The 19,754-nt window shown below is 53.8% G+C and overlaps 10 protein-coding genes across 10 annotated transcripts; 6 read left to right on the top strand and 4 right to left on the bottom strand.

The window, feature by feature from the left end:
- Positions 1-784: 784 nt before the first annotated feature.
- On the top strand, positions 785-1,686 carry M409DRAFT_20104 (uncharacterized protein; the record flags this gene model as incomplete). The annotated part of the gene is made up of 4 exons (XM_033805236.1): positions 785-936; positions 1,058-1,415; positions 1,477-1,541; positions 1,608-1,686. 4 exons carry the CDS (start codon positions 785-787, stop codon positions 1,684-1,686), a joined length of 654 nt encoding a protein of 217 aa, XP_033670578.1.
- A 643-nt stretch (positions 1,687-2,329) lies between these two features.
- Positions 2,330-3,284, bottom strand: M409DRAFT_52201 (uncharacterized protein; the record flags this gene model as incomplete). The annotated part of the gene is made up of 4 exons (XM_033812013.1): positions 2,330-2,348; positions 2,401-2,705; positions 2,794-3,163; positions 3,220-3,284. The coding sequence occupies 4 exons, from the start codon at positions 3,282-3,284 to the stop codon at positions 2,330-2,332; spliced, it is 759 nt and encodes a 252-aa protein (XP_033670577.1).
- Positions 3,285-3,724: 440 nt separating this feature from the next.
- M409DRAFT_64734 (uncharacterized protein) lies at positions 3,725-5,470 on the bottom strand (the record flags this gene model as incomplete). The annotated part of the gene is made up of 3 exons (XM_033816203.1): positions 3,725-3,793; positions 3,825-4,130; positions 4,184-5,470. 3 exons carry the CDS (start codon positions 5,468-5,470, stop codon positions 3,725-3,727), a joined length of 1,662 nt encoding a protein of 553 aa, XP_033670576.1.
- Positions 5,471-5,767: 297 nt separating this feature from the next.
- M409DRAFT_64733 (uncharacterized protein) lies at positions 5,768-6,236 on the top strand (the record flags this gene model as incomplete). Its single annotated transcript, XM_033816202.1, has 3 exons — positions 5,768-5,925; positions 5,984-6,136; positions 6,188-6,236. 3 exons carry the CDS (start codon positions 5,768-5,770, stop codon positions 6,234-6,236), a joined length of 360 nt encoding a protein of 119 aa, XP_033670575.1.
- Positions 6,237-6,722: 486 nt separating this feature from the next.
- Positions 6,723-7,865, top strand: M409DRAFT_20100 (uncharacterized protein; the record flags this gene model as incomplete). The annotated part of the gene is made up of 1 exon (XM_033805235.1): positions 6,723-7,865. The coding sequence occupies one exon, from the start codon at positions 6,723-6,725 to the stop codon at positions 7,863-7,865; it is 1,143 nt and encodes a 380-aa protein (XP_033670574.1).
- Positions 7,866-8,098: 233 nt separating this feature from the next.
- On the bottom strand, positions 8,099-9,506 carry M409DRAFT_20099 (uncharacterized protein; the record flags this gene model as incomplete). The annotated part of the gene is made up of 3 exons (XM_033805234.1): positions 8,099-9,245; positions 9,305-9,332; positions 9,383-9,506. 3 exons carry the CDS (start codon positions 9,504-9,506, stop codon positions 8,099-8,101), a joined length of 1,299 nt encoding a protein of 432 aa, XP_033670573.1.
- Positions 9,507-10,346: 840 nt separating this feature from the next.
- On the top strand, positions 10,347-11,132 carry M409DRAFT_64731 (uncharacterized protein; the record flags this gene model as incomplete). The annotated part of the gene is made up of 1 exon (XM_033816201.1): positions 10,347-11,132. One exon carries the CDS (start codon positions 10,347-10,349, stop codon positions 11,130-11,132), a length of 786 nt encoding a protein of 261 aa, XP_033670572.1.
- Positions 11,133-11,211: 79 nt separating this feature from the next.
- M409DRAFT_64730 (uncharacterized protein) lies at positions 11,212-12,843 on the bottom strand (the record flags this gene model as incomplete). Its single annotated transcript, XM_033816200.1, has 3 exons — positions 11,212-12,045; positions 12,098-12,597; positions 12,783-12,843. 3 exons carry the CDS (start codon positions 12,841-12,843, stop codon positions 11,212-11,214), a joined length of 1,395 nt encoding a protein of 464 aa, XP_033670571.1.
- Positions 12,844-13,210: 367 nt separating this feature from the next.
- Positions 13,211-15,232, top strand: M409DRAFT_20096 (uncharacterized protein; the record flags this gene model as incomplete). The annotated part of the gene is made up of 1 exon (XM_033805233.1): positions 13,211-15,232. The coding sequence occupies one exon, from the start codon at positions 13,211-13,213 to the stop codon at positions 15,230-15,232; it is 2,022 nt and encodes a 673-aa protein (XP_033670570.1).
- Positions 15,233-16,614: 1,382 nt separating this feature from the next.
- On the top strand, positions 16,615-19,210 carry M409DRAFT_36049 (glycoside hydrolase family 92 protein; the record flags this gene model as incomplete). The annotated part of the gene is made up of 4 exons (XM_033810496.1): positions 16,615-17,206; positions 17,275-17,791; positions 17,889-18,403; positions 18,453-19,210. 4 exons carry the CDS (start codon positions 16,615-16,617, stop codon positions 19,208-19,210), a joined length of 2,382 nt encoding a protein of 793 aa, XP_033670569.1.
- Positions 19,211-19,754: the final 544 nt, after the last annotated feature.

The following is a 19,754-nucleotide window of genomic DNA, read 5'->3' as shown; positions in this document are numbered from 1 at the left end:
CTTACATTTTTGACTCCAAGTCGCCAGGATGCTTGCCAGCTGCTATCAGGTCCCCGTCCTACACGAGGCTGTTCAAGAGTGAGGGCACAATGATTCACATGGACAGCGTAGCCTTTCTACCTCTGAACACATTTGTAACGAGTCTCCTTGGTTTCTCAACGACACTGACGAGCGCAAGAGCCTCTAGATGGCAGAGTGGGACTTCGTTTCCTGGGTACTCTGCCGCCAACATCACTAGCGCCGCCAGGCGAGCCATCATGATGCCGCTGACTTGTACTTGCCAGCACGCTCATACGATGGAAGACTCCGTGCATGTCTGGTGTTCTGTCTAGAATTTCATCTGTCGCTCTGCCGTCCGTGCTTGTATCTATCTCTTTCTGCCAGAGGCAACGCACTTAAGCTGAGGGTATTGTTCGCGGTCAGACCGAACCACAGCGGGTTGTAGAAGCCGGTAGCATGGTCCGACAGGCAGCGTCGTATGCAGCTTGCATTTTAGTGTATGTGTATGTGGTGCTGTGCTGTGCTGTTTGTGCAGGTCCGTTGTGGTCCAGGTGGTGAGGGCAGCGCACGTCGACGTGCCTCCACAAGCTTTTTCACTAGATCGAATGAGGAAGTAGCAGGGTCCAGCCCAGTTCGGGTCCGAAAGTGGACATCACCTTCCAGTCGGTCTGTACTTGCGAACACCATACGGAAAACAAGGTATTGCAGCATCTCGCAGTATTCCGTCGAATTCGCCTCGTTGCTCTCGATCCTTGGACTCCACATTCGAATCTCTCGCACCAACATGTCTCGCACGTCCGACGCCAAAGCCGACCTCCCAGATCTGAACGAAGTCTACAAGCTCTACGAAGATGATCACCTAGAGGATTTCATCGAGGCTGCCGACATACTACTTGAGCAAGATGCCTGTCTAAGCCGTTGCGATACCATCCAGCTGTATGTATTCTAGGAGCAGATTCTAGACTCCGGTCCAAGGTTTCGTTGAAACTTTTGGTCCTGAGTTCAGTCTAAACTGTGGTCGTGACACACATACTGACCTTCCTCTTACCTCTTCTAGCCTTATCTTCGCTAGCAATAGCGTTGAAGAACCTCGAGACACTCTCGACTACTTCCAGCGCGCCGAAGAAGAATTGAGATTCTGGCAAGTCAATCATGCGCGAAAGGACATTCCTACCATCGAGATTCTCGGCGAGAAAGTCAAAGCTTTGGAAGATGTTGTGAAGAAAGACCGTATAGAACGGGAGAAGGCCCAGCAAGATGCAGAGGACGAGAAGTTCGAGGCTTCGGGACACGGCCTACAAAATCCAGGTCTCATGCAGGACAGAGTCGCCAACATGGAAGAGGATGAAAACGAACCGGATACGAACGAGGGACCAGCAGCAGGAGACATGCAATCTGAGAATCTGGTATTCCGGGTAAGTCTTGTCTGACATACTATCATGCTGCCAACAGCTTGCAGTGCTGATGTGAATGCAGCCAAAGAAGAAGCCGTCCAAGTTCCAGACCAATCTGAGAAGAAAGTCCTTGAAGTCGCAGAAGAGGTGAGAGGAGATGATGTGTGATTGAGTGCAGCAGCTAATTTCTAAAATTAAATCAGAGTTGAACAGCCTCTCGGGGCTTTCCAAGAAAGAACCAGAGCCGGAGCACGGCGAGAAGAACGGGAAGAAGAGTGAGGGTCTACGTTGAGGAGGAACGTAGCATGGGATTCGAGTAGCGTCTTGATGAAGCATGCCAGTCTGAGTCTCAGACCTGTGGACTCACCACCAACCCAATGGGCAATGAACTGATTGTTACCTGAAGGTATCCTCCCCACTCCACTTAGAGTGGAGCATTCCCATGGCTCGCCAATTGTCCAGTCAACCTGCCGTATGATCGGCAGATATGTTGCTCTTGGAATCGAAGGGGATGATGCCACTCGTTTCATCTTGACCAGAATGCCGAGGGTAACAACAGACTTATACAGCCACGAATTACGAAGAACGCTTGGAATGAATCTGACGCAATATATGGTACTGTGAAGATGCTGGAAGAGGAAAAATCACAGGATAAGGCTGGTCAAAGTCATACCAGGGAAGTCGCATTCTGAAGGGTTTCGACTGGTACGATCGATCGAAATGTTTTCTCGTTGTCGCCAAGGATCCATATCTCACTTTCTACGAAGCGTCCAGAGCGCATAGTGGTCGCAACTCACGTCTTGAAATTCCCTTTCAGACGACTCCCAGCATGAATCGCATCGCTACATTACACTTGAATGGGGCCCTGAAGAGAAGATCCTCTCGATAGCCCCCAAAGCACTTCATCCTCACTGTCTTCTGGGTCCACCAGCCCATCACTTCTTGGGCACCACGCTACGATACTGTCAGCGAAGTCTACCAATGTCTTGTTGATCGGAGTTCTTACCTCTGATTGTTTGCCTGCTCTGCCACCGCTCCAGCCTCTCTGCTATTCTGAGTACTGCCTTGTCCGACTGCTCGCTTGGGGTGCTCGGTCTTAGTCGATTGCTCTCCGAGTCTTCGCTGCGGCGAGTTGGGCCCCTGTGCTACTGGCTTGCCGAGTCCAGGGGTTGCAGTGGGTGTCTTTGCCGTAGCTTCAGCTTTTGAAGTCTTGTTGGTAGTGGTCGTTGCTGTGGTCTTTCCAATGGCAGTACCAGGGGTTTGGTTGATTCTGTTGCCGCCATTTCCGCTGCTGGGCTTTTCTTTCTTGGCCTTGACTCAGAATAATAGAGCTGATGGGCTCCAGAACAGCAATGCTGCAATCGCACGGGTCCGACGGTAGGGCTCTCTCTGGACGCACAGCCTTCGGAATGCAGAGATAGTAGACGTGATTCTTTCCAGTGACGGAGTGGATCTGGACGATCAGTTTTCGTCGGGCTATCTGGGTCTCTTCCTCCAGCTTCTCCCAGACACGGTGCCTGAAATTTGTGCCCCATTTCGTCTTTCTGGGGGCGAAGTGCTCGTTCCAGACACTCAGTGCGATGGTGTGCTCGGTTTCCTTGTTCTTGAGTTCTCCGTACTGCACCGTGGAAGCGTCATCCACAGCTTTTCGCTCCACTGGACGTTTGGGCTTGAGTATGGTTTTCAGTGGACCATGACTCTTCTCGTTGGCCCTGATTTTGCTGGCATAATTCTCCACTTTGCCGGACTCTCTCTCTCTGACGCTGATGCTGTTGGTGCCAGAGACTCATGTTCATGGCCTCCAGCCTTTGCTTTGTCTCCGCACAAACGTTTCGCTTCCTGTTTGTCGTCACCCGCTTCCCCACCGTCGAACTTGCGCTTTTCCGGCATTTTTGATGTCATGATTGTTGGCTCGAAATTGAGGTTTGCTGGTTCTGCTTCCAAGACGAAGTGGGCAAGCAGCTCGCTTTTGTATCCTGGCAAGGTGTCCAGAACCATCGAAATCCTCACGGATGCAAGTCTTTAAAGCCAGGCATCTAAATCAAAGTTCTGAGACATCGTGAACTTGCTAGAGTGATTCAGATTATCCCGCGCAGGCATCCGTGTCGTCGAGACGTTTCTACAGATCGAAGATTTGGAGTCAATTGAAGTTGCAAGCTTGCTTTGTACATACCGCGCTCTACAAGAGAGGCTTGTTGTATCAATCATTCAGTACATGTCTCGCTCGTCGAACAACCAATGCCAACCGACGTGAACACCACGAGACGCCGTTAACTCCGCCGCCTCAAACTCCCTCGAAACCTGCCTGTACACCAAATGTAGACGAGAATCTACTCGGCCTGGCTCTTCTTCTTTTTCTTCTTGATCTGCTCATCTGGCACTTCTCCTGACACCAGTGCCTCGACCTTCCGCTTCTCCTGACACCAGTGCCTCGACCTTCCGCTTCTCCTTCTTCTCCTTCTTAAGCTTAGCCTTGACCACATCCTCATCAATGTCCATGGCAGATTCTGCCTCCTGCTTCTTCTGCTTCTTCTTGTCCTTCTTCGCAGCCTTGTCGTCAACGTCGACCATCTCGACATCCGCAGACTTGGACTTCTTTTCTTTCTTCTTCTCCTTGCGTTGCTTCTGTTCAACCGCTTGCGAAGTGACACCTGGTGCTGAGATTTCCTCTTCAGCACCAGCAGCAGTCGGGTCGTCGATGTCCATTGAGGCGAGAGTAGCGTCCATTGCGGCTTTCTGTGATGAGTGTTAGCGTATGTTCGTGACTGCAATACATTCTCTAGATGTACCATTGCATCTGCGTTCTTGGTTGGGTTGATGCCCTCTGAATAGAATCGTAATCTCTCATCAACCTGAGCTCGTAGTGCCTCACCAAACTTCCTGGTCGGCTGCATGCTGAAGTTGTCGATACGCGAGGCGATAGAAGTCTTGTTGGCGAGGAAGCGTGATATTCTGCCCTTGTTCTTCTGGCCGGCCTTGCCGATGAATGACGAGTGGTAGATGAGACCATATTTTGGAGTGTTGCCCTTGGTCTTGAGTGCTCTGAAAAGCGCCTTCTCCGCACCTAGAATCTGGACCGTAGAAGCCGGGTATTTCGCAAGGTTGGTGAGGGAGCCGGCGTGGGAGATCAGACGAGCACCAACAGTCTCACCAATAAGAGCTGCAAGGTTAGGAGCAACGATTCCCATCTTCGCAACGAGGTAGTTGCCCAGCGACTTTCGGTAAGCCGTGAGCTCAGCGGTTCTTCTTGCGAACATCATGACATTCTCCATATCCGCCTCCGAGATATCTTGACCCATGGACACACGCGCAGCCTCGATAATAGCACGAGCAATGCTTTCATCGTCGTCGACAATCTTGGCCAGATCATGAAGACTGTCCTCGGAAAGAGTCTTCTTGTCGCCGATGAAGAGCGCGCATTGTGCGTACTTGTGGTTTTCACTAACAATCTTGACAAGCTCAGGGAAGTGCCAGCCATACCATTCTCGCACTCTCATGGAGAACGTGTTCACAGCCTTGTCGAGATGGTCGATCGTGGCGATGGCTTGGATGATGTGGTTGTCGTTCTTCTGCACGCTGAACTTGACCTTTGCGCGCGAGTAGGCGTGACCAAGACCAAGCTGAGCACGAGAGATGTCGCCCGTCTGGAGCTGCTTCAGAAGCTTCTCCGCGTGCAGTCGAAGTCCTCGCAGCAGGTCTCCGGCAAGCTCGCTCGTCTCTGGTGTCTCGCACTCAAGTCCATTCAAGCCACCCTTGATGCTACCTGCCAAGTTCTTGTCTCCGACACCCAACGTGATTTTGTTCTTCTTTCCCGCCTTGGGCAAGGCCGATTCCAAGGTCGTCTTCAGGTAATCGCTCATGATGCCCTCAGAAATGTCGTTGGCGTTCTCAAGGGCTTGGCTAGCACCCTGGAAGGGAGCGAACATGAGAAGATCGATCATCTTGCCGAACTTTGACAGATCTTCATGCGCAGCTTGCACCTCCTTCAGACGAGCGCCGATGGTGTCGGATTGGAGCTTGACCTTGAAGATTGCATAGCCCACGGAGGACTCGTGGAGGAGGTAGTCGACCGACATGGTGGGCGGACGTATCGCTGTCGGCTAGATTATCGGACGGGTTGGATGCTGAATATCGGGTATGTGATCGAATTGTGCGCCTTTTACTCCCTCCACATGGCCGTGTTGGTGTGCGATTTCAAGATGAAGCAGCAGCAGACCTCTGGAAATTCGCGAAAATTGAAGAGCTCTAACGCTAGTGCGGTTCGGTCCGCAGCATCCGAGCTCTTACTCCTGCACCTCACACCATTGGAGAGCACACACGACACTATATCTACCCAACGATCCCTTGAGCAGGCCAGCTTGCACACCGCAATCATGCCTCAGGATATGCCGCCAGTGGGCGGCTACGAGCCAGTCCAATACCGCCGAAACCTGCCAGTCCGTGGCTTCAGACCCGCGTGGTACCTCGTCGCAGTCGCCGGCATCATGACATACGGATTCTACAGAGTTGGGCAGGGAATCAGAGAGCACAAGTGAGGATAAGAGTATCATCCATATGGGCCAGAAGGCGTGGCTGACTGGGCATCACAGTGAGCTCGCACGAGAAAAGATGTGGTCACGGATCCACCTTATCCCACTACTACAAGCCGAAGAGGACCGCGACTTGGTGCGAAGGCATCTCGCACAGAAGAAGATGGAGGAGGAGCTTTTGGGCAAGGCTGTCCCAGTATACAACAACGACCGGTACGCAGTTACGCTTCTGTGGGCCATACGATGGTGCTAACAACTGTGCAGGTTCGTGCGGCCGACATACGCAGTCACCCCTTCGAATGTTACGAAGTAGATGTCTCGATACCTCCATCGATGCCACTGAAGTCATCATGTATATATCCCGGAGTTTGGGTTCATCGTGAGGCGCAGAAAGTGCACGCCCCCGCCATGCTCGAATACCATTCTTTTTTGTTTCGTCCATTTGTCTCACTGATTTAAGAAAATTGTTCAATGCTACAGGGTCCTTTCTCTACACATTCATGCAGCAAGATCAAATCGAGCTTTGGCTGGCTTTGACCTTGAGCACAATACATTGACGTTTACATATTAGGTTTCAAACTCCGCCTCTCGGTGGAAAGTCATTTGCTGCGACATGCGGACTCATGTCTCCACTTCTAGCATCTGCTGTCTCCTGGCAAACAATATCTGCAGTGAAGTGGTCCGAGACATGCGTCTTGGCGACATGGACGTCACTTCTGTATATATAAGATCAGCGATTCTGGTCTACTTCTCACCAGTAAAACGCACACGACATCCCGTTCAGCAATTTCAACGAAGCATGGCGGACAACTCGTTGCAATCCCTGCCGTTTTCAACTGGTTCAAGACCACGCAGAGGCTCTGGCGTCCGGACTCAAGCAGAGCCTGGTGACACATCCACCATCAACCGCCATAAGCCATACGTCGACCTCTCACCAACAAGTCAGCTTCGTAGAAGCGGACACCTCAGAGAAATTCAGCAACACTGGGGTATGGAGACAGTGGAGGATTGGTTTCCACGACGCTACCGCCCTGGCCAGCTGCCGGAAGATCCCCGTGACTGGAGCGAATCCTATCTCCTCAACTTCTCAAAGCTGGCCAGATTGACAGCAGGCAACATTGATCTAGCTGTCAGACTTCTAGCCAGGGCCGCAAGAAAATATCGAAGCCCGGGCAATGACAAGCTCTGTGCAGATGACATCGAGCTGGCAAGTGATGAACGCTTGAAAGAAATTGGGGCAGAGATGCATGGAAGACGAGAAAGCGTCCAAACTACCGGAAAACGCGATCGTTCAAGAGATTCAGACAAGAGCGACATCAACGAAGACTCCTCGAAGCAAACAGACAGGCCAAGGAAGCGTTCGCGTCATGCAGTCCTGACCAGTTCTGACAACGCAGATCATTCAGACGCGCTGCATGACTCGCAGGATGATGATGATCAAGATCAAGATCCTTCTCGAGTCTTCAACAACGCGCCAGAGCACGGAACCGATCAAGACCAAGTAATCGGCACTACCGAATCCCAGAACCAAGCCGACGCAGACGAGGAGGTTTCCCGTGCAGACTTCCAGCTTGTTCGTGCTACACCTACTAGCGCCACGGTGGGAGGCGCACTCACGGACCTGCACACACTTGAAGATGCCCTATCTTTGGAATCCCTCGTACCCGCTCCAGGCCAACTGCGACACATGCCAAACAGACCTCTCTATCAACTCGCCGCTCAGCGAACCACACTGTCGTCAGGCGTCCTCATTCAGCGAGATACCCGGTTTGGCATGGTCCTGTACTCGCCACCTCAGACCCATCAAGCACCTCCATTCCATGGAAGTCAAGGAGGTCCGCCACCACAAGGAGGACCACCTCCCAACCAAGGTGCTTCTTCTGCGCAGCCCAACACAGGTCAAAGGAACCCCGGTGACAGGTTCACACAAGCCTTGCAATAATTCTCACTCTCTGTCAGCAGAGCGCCAGAGAAATAGACCTGATGGAAAGTGATGGCACGGGCACCACAAGTTTTAAAGTCAGAAGGTGGAATGGTGACTGTGCCGTGCGACGGATGGGTCAAGGGATTTTTCGAAAGCCGGACATGGTCTCTGAGAGAAGGAGTTGATATGGGTGACTATCAGGAGGCCCGCAGATCTCGTAGCATCGTTGCATTATGACATATGCGGTACTATCAAACCTTGACCCCATTCTCTTTCCTCCCTTCACAAAACAACCTCTCCACCTCCCTCACATCCGCCTCCAAATCATGCTCCCACAACCATCTCCTATCCGACAACTGCTCCCTCATCTTCCCCAAATCATCCCCAGTCCCCGGCGCCTGCATATCATACACCAAACCCGCAAACCTCGCCTTCTCAACCTGCATCTGACTCCTCGGCCTCCTAACAACATCATACGCCCTGAACGCCTTCTCAATGTCCCTCTCCTCCCTTACACACCCCATAAACCTCGACAGAATCAACGCATCCTCCACAGCCTGACCCGCACCAGCCCCATTATGCGGCGTAGATGCATGAGCCGCGTCACCCAAAAGACAAATCCTCCCGCCTTCACTCACGTAACTCTCAGCATTCGGATGATCAAACAAAGCCCAAACCTCGCTCCTCTCCATCAGTCCAAGAATCTTCTGCACCGGTTCAATCCACCCCTCAAACTCCCTCATCATCCCCTCCCGATCCATCGGCTTCACCCACTCGCCCTCCCACCTCCCGTCAGCCTTCGTGCCGAACGCCACGACGTTCAGAATCGCGCCGTTGGAGATGGGATATGTGAGGACGTGCGCTCCGTGCCCGAGATATTGCTGTGCATTGCGCGCCAGCTCGTCGCCGAGGATGGCAGCTGCGGTGGACATGGGGATGAGGCCGCGGTAGGCGTATTTTCCTGTGAAGGTGGGGGCGCTTGCTGGGGAGGATTTCCCTAGGACGAGGGGGCGGGTGATGCTTTTTACGCCGTCGCAGCCGATTGCGGCGGAGTGCGTGGCGGTGGTGCCGTCTGTGAAGTGGAGGGTGATGGAAGAGGGGCGTTCGTCTATTGAGAGGAGTTTCTTGCCGAAGTGGGCGATGTGCTCTGGTACGAGGCCTACCAGCTCGTCGAGGAATCGTGCTCGGTGGACGCTGGATTGCCCTGTCTCGCAGTGGAGGTCCAAGAGATGGGTTTCGGGGAGTGTCTTGCTCGCGTCGTCTCCTATGCGGAAAGTAAACCAGTGATGTTGTTTCTCAAGCCAGGCGTTGTTCGTCCGAGTCTTTTCGTATCCGGCGTACAAGGCTGGATCGATCATTTTGAGAGCTCGAGCGGCATTGGGACCTAGGGAGACGCCTCTGAAAGCATTCAGATATGCTCTTGTCGTCTGAGATAGAATGGTTGAGAATATACTCACGCTCCGATTTCCGAGAACTGGGGAGCCGCTATACACCATCAGCCATCCTGTCCCAACATGGCTGGATGAAGACAATACCTTCATATATGTGAACATCAACACCTTGCTTCAACAACCCAATCGCAGTGCAAAGCCCTCCAATTCCTCCACCCACTATCGCAAGGGAGTACTTCTTCTCAGAATCCATTCCGTACTGAGCCATGATGAGAAGAGAGATGGGAGTGGAACCTCACGGAAAAGAAAAGACCATGAAATATTTACCAACAACGCTCGCATATACCGCTCGTCATGTTCGGAAGCAAGGTCTATCTTGAAGATCCGATCTTACGCGAAGCGTGAGCTGTCCTCACATCAGAACGTAGCCCTAGAGTTTCCTCCAAGTTGACGGATCTGGGGCCACGACGATGCATGTCCCAGTCTCGAACCATGCAGACGGCAGAGTTGAGGAGTGCAGATGACGGGAATACGGGGTATGGAGGTATATATATAGCCAAGGGAAGGTCGATTCGGCAGTCGACATTCAGCCAGAAACGGGCCATGTAAAGTGTAAGAGAGCACCCATGATCCCAGCCACCGGAGAGCGTCCGCCGAGATTTAGATGCGTCGTCGTCACCAGCATCTCTGAGACACCGTCACTGATATCCATCGCCATGCCCGTGGCCTCATGTCGGGAGTTCGATAACAATGTTGCATCGCCTTCGGGGACGTTGAGAAGATGCAGCGCCGGAAGTCCACACGCGCGCCCCTGCAGAGTGTCATCGCCGACGCAGCGCGATCCCTCTCAGCCCCCAACGATAATAGAATACTCCGAACATCATCAGCGGTGCAGGTAAGTGTAGGATTCGGGATATAATCTCGAACGTTCCCCTTCTGTTTGCAGCATGGCAAGAAGAAGTCACAAAGGATCCAACCACGCATCGCCTCTCACATGCTGATCCAATCTCCGCCCCCACCCTCCACCTCCTCCAAACCCAACTACTTCCTCCCTCCAAGTCACTCTCACTTCCTCCGCACCAACAGCGTCCCGCCCCTTCTTTCCGCCATGACCTCCTCAACCACCACACCCGTCCCCTCCTCCGCCAACGACCTCCACAAACCCCGCATCCTCTGCCTCCACGGCGGCGGCGTCACCGCTGAAGTCTTCCGCGCCCAAGCCCGCTCCCTGATCAAGAACCTCCCGGACTTCCGTCTCGTCTTCGCCGACGGGCCCTTCTTCTGCAACCCCGGGCCTGGAATCGTCCCCGTATATCAAGACTGTGGCCCGTTCCGCCGCTGGCTGCGCTGGCTCCCCGAACACCCGGAGATCGACGACGAGAGCGCCATTGAAGAGGTGCGGTATTCGATCCAGACATGCAAGGATGAAGACGAAGGTGACGGGCCGTGGGTGGGCTTGATGGGGTTCTCACAGGGCGCAAAGCTGGCGAGTTCACTATTGTATGAGCAGCAGATTCACGTGGAGAAGGAGGGTAAGGCGGAGACGGATTATAAGTTTGCGGTCATGTTGGCGGGGAGGTCGCCGATTGTGTCGTTTTCGGATTATACCAAGCATCCGGCGTGTGTGCGGCCAGGGGCGGTCAGTGAGGGGTTTCACTATGAGGGCGAGAGTCCACATGTGTTGAGAATACCGACGATTCATGTGCATGGGTTGAATGATCCGGGGTTGCACTTGCATAGGAAGATGTTGAAGCAGTATCACGATCCGAAGACGTCGACGTTACTGGAGTGGGACGGGACGCATCGAGTGCCGATCAAGAAGACGGATGTCGAGCCGATTTGTAATGAAATCTACCGCGTTGCAAGAGAACAGGGCGTGAAGTTTGTGGAGTGAGATCTATGCTATCTGTCGGTTAAACAGGCAATCTACGTCCCGAACGAAGCGAACCAGCCAGGATACAGTCCCAGCGACATCAGTCAACAACATCGTCCCTCAACGCGAACGCCGCCCGCACGACCTCGTCCATCCTCGACCGGATAGCATCGTGGAACAAGACATTCGTCGTGAACACCTTGCAGCCCTTGATCTTCTTCGCCGTCTCCCGGGCGAAGCCAGAGTCGACATACATGTCCTCCAAATAGCTCGCAGCATACACCGGAACCTCATTCTTCGCCAACTGTTCCTCGTCGAAAAGATGCGGCCAATCCGTGTCAGACGCGACCCGGTTCGCCACATCCTGAACCTTGCGAAGCTCGGAATAATCCTCAAACATCCAAGGGAAGACCATCTCGCCGGTGAAATAGATCGGTCCTCCTTCATGGCCATCGATGTCGAATTCTTTAAACTCCTCCTGCATCCGATGAGCCGACCACTCCGGCGCAACACCACCCCCAGAACAATAGATAGGCTCGTGCAAGATAGCATAGATTAGATGATTGTCAAACGACGTCGTGGAATCAATCGCACTCAGTGTCGGTCGTGTCAAGTGTCCGAAATTCTCAATATCGCAACTCGCCCGCAGCACCACGTCGTGGATCTGGTCCAGACCGCCATGCATACCCAGTGCGATGCCCATGGTTCGGAATCGTCGTCGTGTGAGGTTGCCTTCGGAGGGGAGCTTGATCTTGCCGTCGCCGAAGCGGGAGAGGTATTTCATGATCGTTTTGACGTTTTCGATGTCTTCAGGGTATTTGGCGTAGTAGGCTTCGTTTCGTTCTTTGACTTTGACATAAAGTCTTCGATAGACTTCGTCGGGGCCGTTGACCAGGGGTTGCAGGCCGCCGTAGAGGAAGGCTTCTCGTAGGCCCTATGCTTCAAGTCAATACACTCTAGCCATCCGAGAGATCATCACAACTTACCTCCGGATAGAAACTCAGATAAGTCACAATACAGAACCCACCAAAACTCTGCCCCATCACACTCCACTTCTTCTTCTCCTCGGGCCACCCCTCCGTCAACGCCTGCCGAATCGCCTCACAATCCCGCACAATACTATCAGCACGATACAGCTTCAGATACTTCGCCTGCACGTCGTTATACCCCCGCATCTGCAGCGTGCTCGCCGTGACCGGCGTCGAAAGTCCCGTTCCGCGCTGATCGAGGAAGAGCAATTGGTAGCCTGCGTCGAGGATACGGTGCGTGAAGGCGAAAGCGTTTGGGGCACGGCATTCGAGGCCTGGACCGCCGTTCAGATAGAGCATCCAGGGGAGTTGGTCTTTGGCGGGGTCATTGTTGGGGATTATTGGGGTGTCGTGTTTCTTGACGCTACGGGCGAAGATCTTGAGTGTGTTGGTGGGCGAGGCGGGTTTGGTGTAGTCTTTGGGGACGAGGAAGTGGTGTTCGGTGATTTTGAGCTTTCCTGATCAAGTTCGTGTCTGTCAGTCAAAAGAATTGAAACCTTCTCACGAAGAAGCGAAGGTTCCTATCTCGGAGGCGTCCAAACTCCAGTGTTTTAGGAGAGGGTATCATTCTAGGCGCCTTGCCAATCCAATGCCTCTCACTTTTTGAATGCAGAAAGTGTGCTTCAATGTTCAGGCAACTTACCAGCGATCTGATGCGATTTCTCGCTGAGGATCTGGGCCGGAGAGACCTTGATAGTCGACATCTTGCGTCTGAGGATATTCATGCAAGAGGTGAAGTCGGCGATTCAGCGCGCTTGGAGAGAGCTGCAGCCGACTTGAAACAGCTTGACTCGACCCTCAACTTGCAGTACCTTGATAGGGGACTGAGTTGCTCCGATGGGGCTCAACCGAAGCGTATCTACCTACTCTTATTGAACCGAGTCTTTGAATGAAAGTGGTAAGAACATGCGAGGACGAAAGAGAAGTGGAAGAAACGAGCTCACCGGAAGATCTCGGCACGTGATGCGTAGAATTGAGCACCAAGAAAACTGGAGCCAGGTGAATATCGAGCATCAAACTTTCGACTCGTCCTGCAAATCAACAACATCCTAGACTTTTTTGTATCCCATCATGGCCAAAGACGCAAAGAAGAAGAAAGCCGACAAGAAGGCTCGAGTCGCAGAGAAGACGGCCAAGAAGGAAAAGCAAAAAGAAAAAAAGCAGAGCAAAAAGCCTACCAAAGACGACGACAGCGATGTTGAGGATGCGGATCTCGATGCTATGCTCGCCGCATATCAAAAACAGCAAGAACAGTTTTTGAAAGTTACAGAAGCGCCATCAGACCCTCCATCGCCGAGATCTTCGGCCACGCTTGTTGCATCGCCCAGTAACAGCAGTGAGCTTTTCCTCTTTGGTGGCGAGTACTACAATGGTGCCCTGGCCACGTTCTTCAACGATTTGTATGTGTACAAGATCAACCAGGATGTATGGCGCAAAGTCACTTCTCCAAATACGCCGCTCCCGCGAAGCGGGCATGCGATGTGTCAGGGTGGAAATGGAGGAGGCATCTACCTCTTCGGTGGCGAGTTCTCGTCTCCCAAGCAGGGTACTTTCTACCACTACAACGACTTCTGGAGACTAGAGCCTAGTACGAGAGAATGGACGAAACTTGAAGGAAAGGGCGGTCCCCCGGCTCGAAGTGGGCATCGCATGACTGCCTTCAAGAACTACATCATCCTATTTGGTGGCTTCCAAGATACAAGTCAGCAAACCAAGTACCTGCAGGATATCTGGATCTACGACACACAACGTTTTGTCTGGCATGCACCAGTACTGCCTCCAGCGAGCCAAAAGCCCGATCCTCGAAGCTCCTTCAGCTTGCTTCCACACGAGAGTGGTGCTGTAATCTATGGAGGGTACTCCAGAGTGAAGGCAAGCGCTGCATTGAGAGCTACAAAGGGCGGGAAGGTCGGGGCATCGAGAGTCGTGATGAAGCCAATGGTACATCAAGATACATGGTTCCTGCGAATCACGCCTCCTGCTGCAGATGCACCAGCAAATACTCTCCCTACGGTAAGATGGGAACGCAGAAAACGACCGGCCAATACTCCGAATCCACCTCGTGCTGGAGCTACCATGGCACACCACAAAGGACGTGGAATCTCATTCGGTGGTGTGCACGACGTTGAAGAGAGTGAGGAAGGTATCGACAGTGAATTCTTCAATTTATTGCACGCCTACAACATCGATCGAAATCGGTTCTTCCAGCTTGGTCTAAGACGGCCACGCACATCAGGGAAGAAAGCGGTACCTGCTTCCGAGAGGGGGAAGCGTGGTAGAGGCAAGGCGGATGAGGAGGAATTGTTGAGGAATCTGGCACTTATCGAGAACAAGGGCTCCCTTGGAGATGAAGACATGCCAGACGCACCGGCTGCAAATGGTGACGATGAGGACGACGAGCCGGCGAAAATCGAGAAGCCGACAATGTGGGAGATGCCTCATCCTCGATTCAATGCACAATTGGCAGTGCAAGAGGATACGTTGTACATTTTTGGTGGTACTTTCGAGAAGGGTGATCGAGAGTTTACCTTTGACGAGATGTGGGCGATTGATCTTGGAAAGCTCGACGGTGTGAAAGAAGTCTTCAAGCGTGAACTCGAAGATTGGCAAGGCAGTGAAGACGAAGAGAGCGATGAAGACGATGAGGAGGAGGGTTCTGATGACGAGGAGGATGAGGATATGGAAGACGCAGAACCTAGCACACCAGTGGCTTCCGTGGCAGACGAAGTCTCAGTGGCAGCGTCCGAGCCCACGGCGGCCACAGAAGCCGACGCAGACGAACAAGAGACCACATCGGCTCAAAAGGACGATCTGCCAATGCCCAGACCCTTCGAAACGTTACGCGACTTCTTCTCAAGAACCTCGACAGAGTGGCAAGAGGTCATTCTGGAGAAGATGAAGTATGAGCGAAATGTTGAAGATCGATCCGTGAAGGAGATCCGTAAGAAAGCTTTCGATCGTGCAGAACAGAAATGGTGGGATTGCCGGGAGGAGATTCAGGCTCTGGAGGATGAGCAGGAGGCAGCTGGTATTTCTGAGGTGGTCAGTCTGGCGGAAAGAGGAGGAGAAGGCGGTGCTCCTCGAAGAAGGTAGTATTCGCCTTGGCCGCGAGATTGGAAGGCTGCAAGTCCCTCATGCGTTCCTGCTACGGGCAACACCATTTAATCGTGTAAAGGTCGGACTGGACGCTCGTCGATATGGCTCTCGTGAAGACAGCTGCTCCTGTCTCAGGCATCGACATCTCTCCAGAGGCACCAGTTCCAAGCGCAGGACATCATGCCGAAACGCCCGTTATCATTGCAGTTCTCCGCCGAGTATGCAACAAACTCAAATACGAATCCATCACCTCAAAACAGCACAGAACCACCGAAGACAATCTCTCCACGGCGTCCGATAAAGAGGGCGCGAACTGAATCCTCTACCCAGTGCCAACACTCCTTCTCAACCCAAATGACCTATCCACCAGCAGGCTTCATCAACTACAGCCTGATCCAACCCCCGCGAAACCGTCAATCCAGTCCTCAATACGATCCCCCGTCCCCTCGTTCCGGTCCTCCACTTGAAAGCCACCTCGCCAACGACTCCGCCGCACAGCGCTCTCGTGACCACGCTCAGCCGCTCAACTTCCTGCCATGTTCTTGCAGATCCGCTCGACCAGTTGCGAGGACGAAAGCTCGGCCGGTCAGGCAGGAGGGAATCTCAGAGGTTGCTTCTGGACCTGAGCTTGAGATCAAGGCCCGCAGCGTGGAGATGAAGCGTCCGAGGAAGGGAGTGCGGAAAAGTCCGTCGCATAGACATCGCAGAGCTGGGACAGATGACGGACATATTCGGCTTGATGGCAGTGATTCGAAAGGGGATGAGATTAGGAGCGTCAGCGTCAATGCCAGAAAGGGGGACCGACGATAGTAACAAACCACCCGCTTCAAGTACGGGAGATGGAAGCTCTTGAGAGCGCAGTTGTGTTCTCACTTCAAATGAATGCCTGCATCAATCATTCGGTGGCTAGACTACAGAGACAGGTCACTACTAGCAAGGCAGCGAAGGTAGCCTCTGTTCGTTCAAATGGCATATGAGCCCCTGGAGATTCGGAGCACCTCCTCGAAATCCAACATGAATCAACATTCACGGAGCTCAACCCATCGTCCGAGCTTCATACCCATCGAGGCCTCGGACCTGACCCTTTTGTTTGCGGGGTCTGTCTCATAGGAATGATTACTGAGCACTTGGTGATGTGCAGTTTCTTGACCCTTCCGAGAGGTGGAGAGGTTCGTATTGCATGTGGAGGACCTTGATTGACTCCCAGCGCATTCAGCCTAAAATCGTCTCATCCCATACACATAAAACGAATCGAGAAGGCTGCAAGATCCATGCGACCAGCTTTCATGAGCTGCAAAGTTGTCCCCTCGGTCATGGCCTATCTCGACTTGATACTTGCTCTAGCGGCTGCTTCAGCAGCTGCCACAGGGACGAACCAAATGGTCGACTACAGTCAATACGTCAGCGTCTTCATCGGATCAGAAGGACCCGTGGCTGGGACCACAGCCGGCGGTGGCGACATCTGGGTGGGAGCCGCTGTGCCCTTCGGTGCTGTGCGATTCGGACTCGACACGACCGCAGCGGATGGGGCGAATTCCTTCCTCAATGGCGGCTGGACGCCCGATGGGAATGTCACCGCCGTCAGCGCTCTGCATGTCCATGGCACTGGAGGAGGGGCGAAGTATGGAGTCATTCCCCAGATGCCGTTGACTACGCTCGAGGGGGTCAATTTGCTCGATAACATGACCTATAGTCAGCCTCGCAAGGGGCATGATGAGGGGAGTGTGGGATACTTCTCGAGCCGCTTGGAGAATGGTGTGCATATTGAGCTCTCGGCGACGCAGCACACGGGACTTATGCAGTACTCGTTTCCGCGTGGGGAGAAGCATGTCGTGGTGGATGTGTCGCACTACCTACCCTCTCCGCCAATTCGCGCGCAGGAACAGAAATATGTTGGTGGTGAAATCAAGCTGCATAGCGAGGGGAATTTGTACACGGGGTATGGGACCTACATAGGGGGCTGGAACTACGGTAAGCTGTCTCAGATCTCGAAGAGAGCGAAGAAGAGAATGACCACTGACCTCTATCTCAAACAATAGGCGCTCCAATGACAATCTACTTCTGCGGAGAATTCTCCGTCCCTCCCACAAACTCCCAGATCTTCTCGGGCTACAACAACGATCCCGTCTCGAGATACCAGACCTGCGCCGACTGTCCCACTCCCCAAGCCGTCTTGCAGTCCTCCGCCTCGTCCGCTCACTCCGGACCCTGGAACGACCGAGTCGGCGTCCTCTTCACCTGGAACGAAACCTCCGCCCAGAAAATCTCTTCCAAAGTCGGCATCTCCTGGATCTCTACCGACCGGGCTTGCCAGTTCAAAGACACGGAGATCAAGACTTGGGACTTGAACACCACCGTACAAGCTGCTGTTGAGGAATGGAATCGGGAGGTCTTTAGCAAGGTCCAAGTTGATACGGGCCCTTCGTCGAATCGCACGGATCTGGAGTTGCTGTATTCGAGTCTGTACTTTATGCACCTCATGCCTTCGGATCGGACGGGGGAGAATCCGCTCTGGGAGACGAGTGAGCCCTGGTGGGATGATTTTTATACATTTTGGTTTGTCGTCCATCTCGTGGAGAGGGAGGATCACACCCGCTCCCATCGCCATCCCAAATCCTTTAAGAGCAGAGCTAACCAATTTGACAACACACAGGGACCTCTTCCGCTGCACGACCGCCCTCTGGCATCTCCTCCAACCCCGCCGCTACGAAGGCATGATCCGGGCCCTGATCGAAATGTACCGACGACAAGGCTACATGCCGGACGGGCGCTCGGGCAACTTCAACGGCGAAACGCAAGGCGGGTCGAACGCCGACAACGTGCTCGCGGACGCGTACGTCAAGGGCCTGCGGGGCGGGATCAACTGGACGGATGGGTACGCGGCGATGGTGAAGGACGCAGAGGTGGTTCCCTTTTCGGATTTCCCGGCTTTGGCTGTACGGGGCTCGTCGAGTCAGGGGAGGGCGGGGTTGGCGAATTGGAAGAGGGTGGGGTTTCTTGCTGCTGATCAGGATGATGCGGCGGTGAGTAGGACCGTGGAGTATAGTGCGAATGATTTTGCGTTGAGCCAGGTGGCGAGGGGGGAGAAGCCGGGGGATGTAGAGAAGTATCTCAATCGGAGTGCGGGTTGGCAGCGCTTGTGGAGCGACGACGTGACGAGTCTGAATGGTAAGTTCAAGCCCGAGTTAACGCAGACGGTCACTGAAAGAAACAACAGTCACCGGCTTCCTCGCTCCACGCCTCGCGAACGGCGCGTTCAATCTAACATCCTACGACCCCCTCTCCTCCTCCCCCTACACCACCGAAGGCTCCCCATGGGAATACACTCTCACGGCCGCGCACGACATGGCAAGCCTCATCGCCAAAGCCGGCGGCCCAACATCCTTCTCCACGCGCCTCGACACAATGTTCCTCCCAAACCCGCCGGGGCTCGCCAATCTCGGTGTCAACGGCGCCGGCATCGACACCATCATGAACATCGGCAACGAGCCCGACTTCGCCGTCCCCTACCTCTACCACTACCTCAACGCCAGCTGGAAGAGCGTCCACGCCGCCCGCAACCTCGCCGAGACGCGGTTCAACACCACCGCGCAGGGCCTGCCGGGCAACTCGGACGCCGGCGCCCTGAATAGCTGGTTGGTGTGGCAGATGCTGGGGCTGTGGCCTGTCGCGGGCCAGCCGGTATACCTGCTCGGGGCGCCGCGGTTCCGGGACCTCCGCATGGCGGTGGGCGTGGATGGTAGTCGTGATGATGGGACGGTGTGGCTGAGGATTCGAGCTCCAGAGCTGTCGGGGAGGAACCGGTGGGTTGGGAAGGTGTGGGTTGATGGGCGGACGTGGACGAGGAATTGGTTCGAGCATGGGGATGTTATGGTGAGGGGAGGGGAGATTGTCTTTGAGATGACTGATGAGCCTGTGGTGTGGGAGACGGGGGGGCCGCCGCCTAGTCCGGGGCATGTCGAGGTTGAGATGTGAAGGGTGAAAGGGTAAGAGTTAGACAGAGGATGGAGAGTAGTCGACAGAATGCTGTGTACTAGACGAGACGACGCTGTCACCACTGCGTGTTTCCTTGGCTCGTTTGGGAAGGAAGTTGCTGTTCCTGCCTGGCACAGACTGTTCTGTCACATGCGCTGTTGCTCGATTCTTTGCCGAGTTTGAGGAGCTGGTAGTATGCAGGCGGGAAGTAGCTATTATACCAGCAATGTCTGTAGTCCCACGCGCGGTGAGCATGTCCTTCGTAAGAAGCCCGAGAAATGTTGCAGGTGGATCCACTTGGTACACAACGTAGGGTCCGAGTTGCGCTGAGCTCCAGGGGGCGAAGCAGCAGCTGACACCGCCTCCGAAAGAGACTGACCGCAGAAGACATATATCGGAGCCATTTCGACAAGGGATTTCCCGTCCTGCTGTACACTCGTGAGAGCGTTCATCACGATGTCGTCGTCGAACCTACCAACAATCCTCGGCCTCCCACTAGAACTTCGAGAAGAAATCTACTACTTCGCGTAACAAAACACGATCC

This window comes from Zasmidium cellare, assembly GCF_010093935.1.
Source record: "Zasmidium cellare ATCC 36951 unplaced genomic scaffold M409scaffold_9, whole genome shotgun sequence".
NCBI classification, from domain to species: Eukaryota; Fungi; Ascomycota; class Dothideomycetes; order Mycosphaerellales; family Mycosphaerellaceae; genus Zasmidium; species Zasmidium cellare.
The sequence above is the reverse complement of the archived record's forward strand: the minus strand, read 5'-3'. Positions and strand labels throughout refer to the sequence as shown.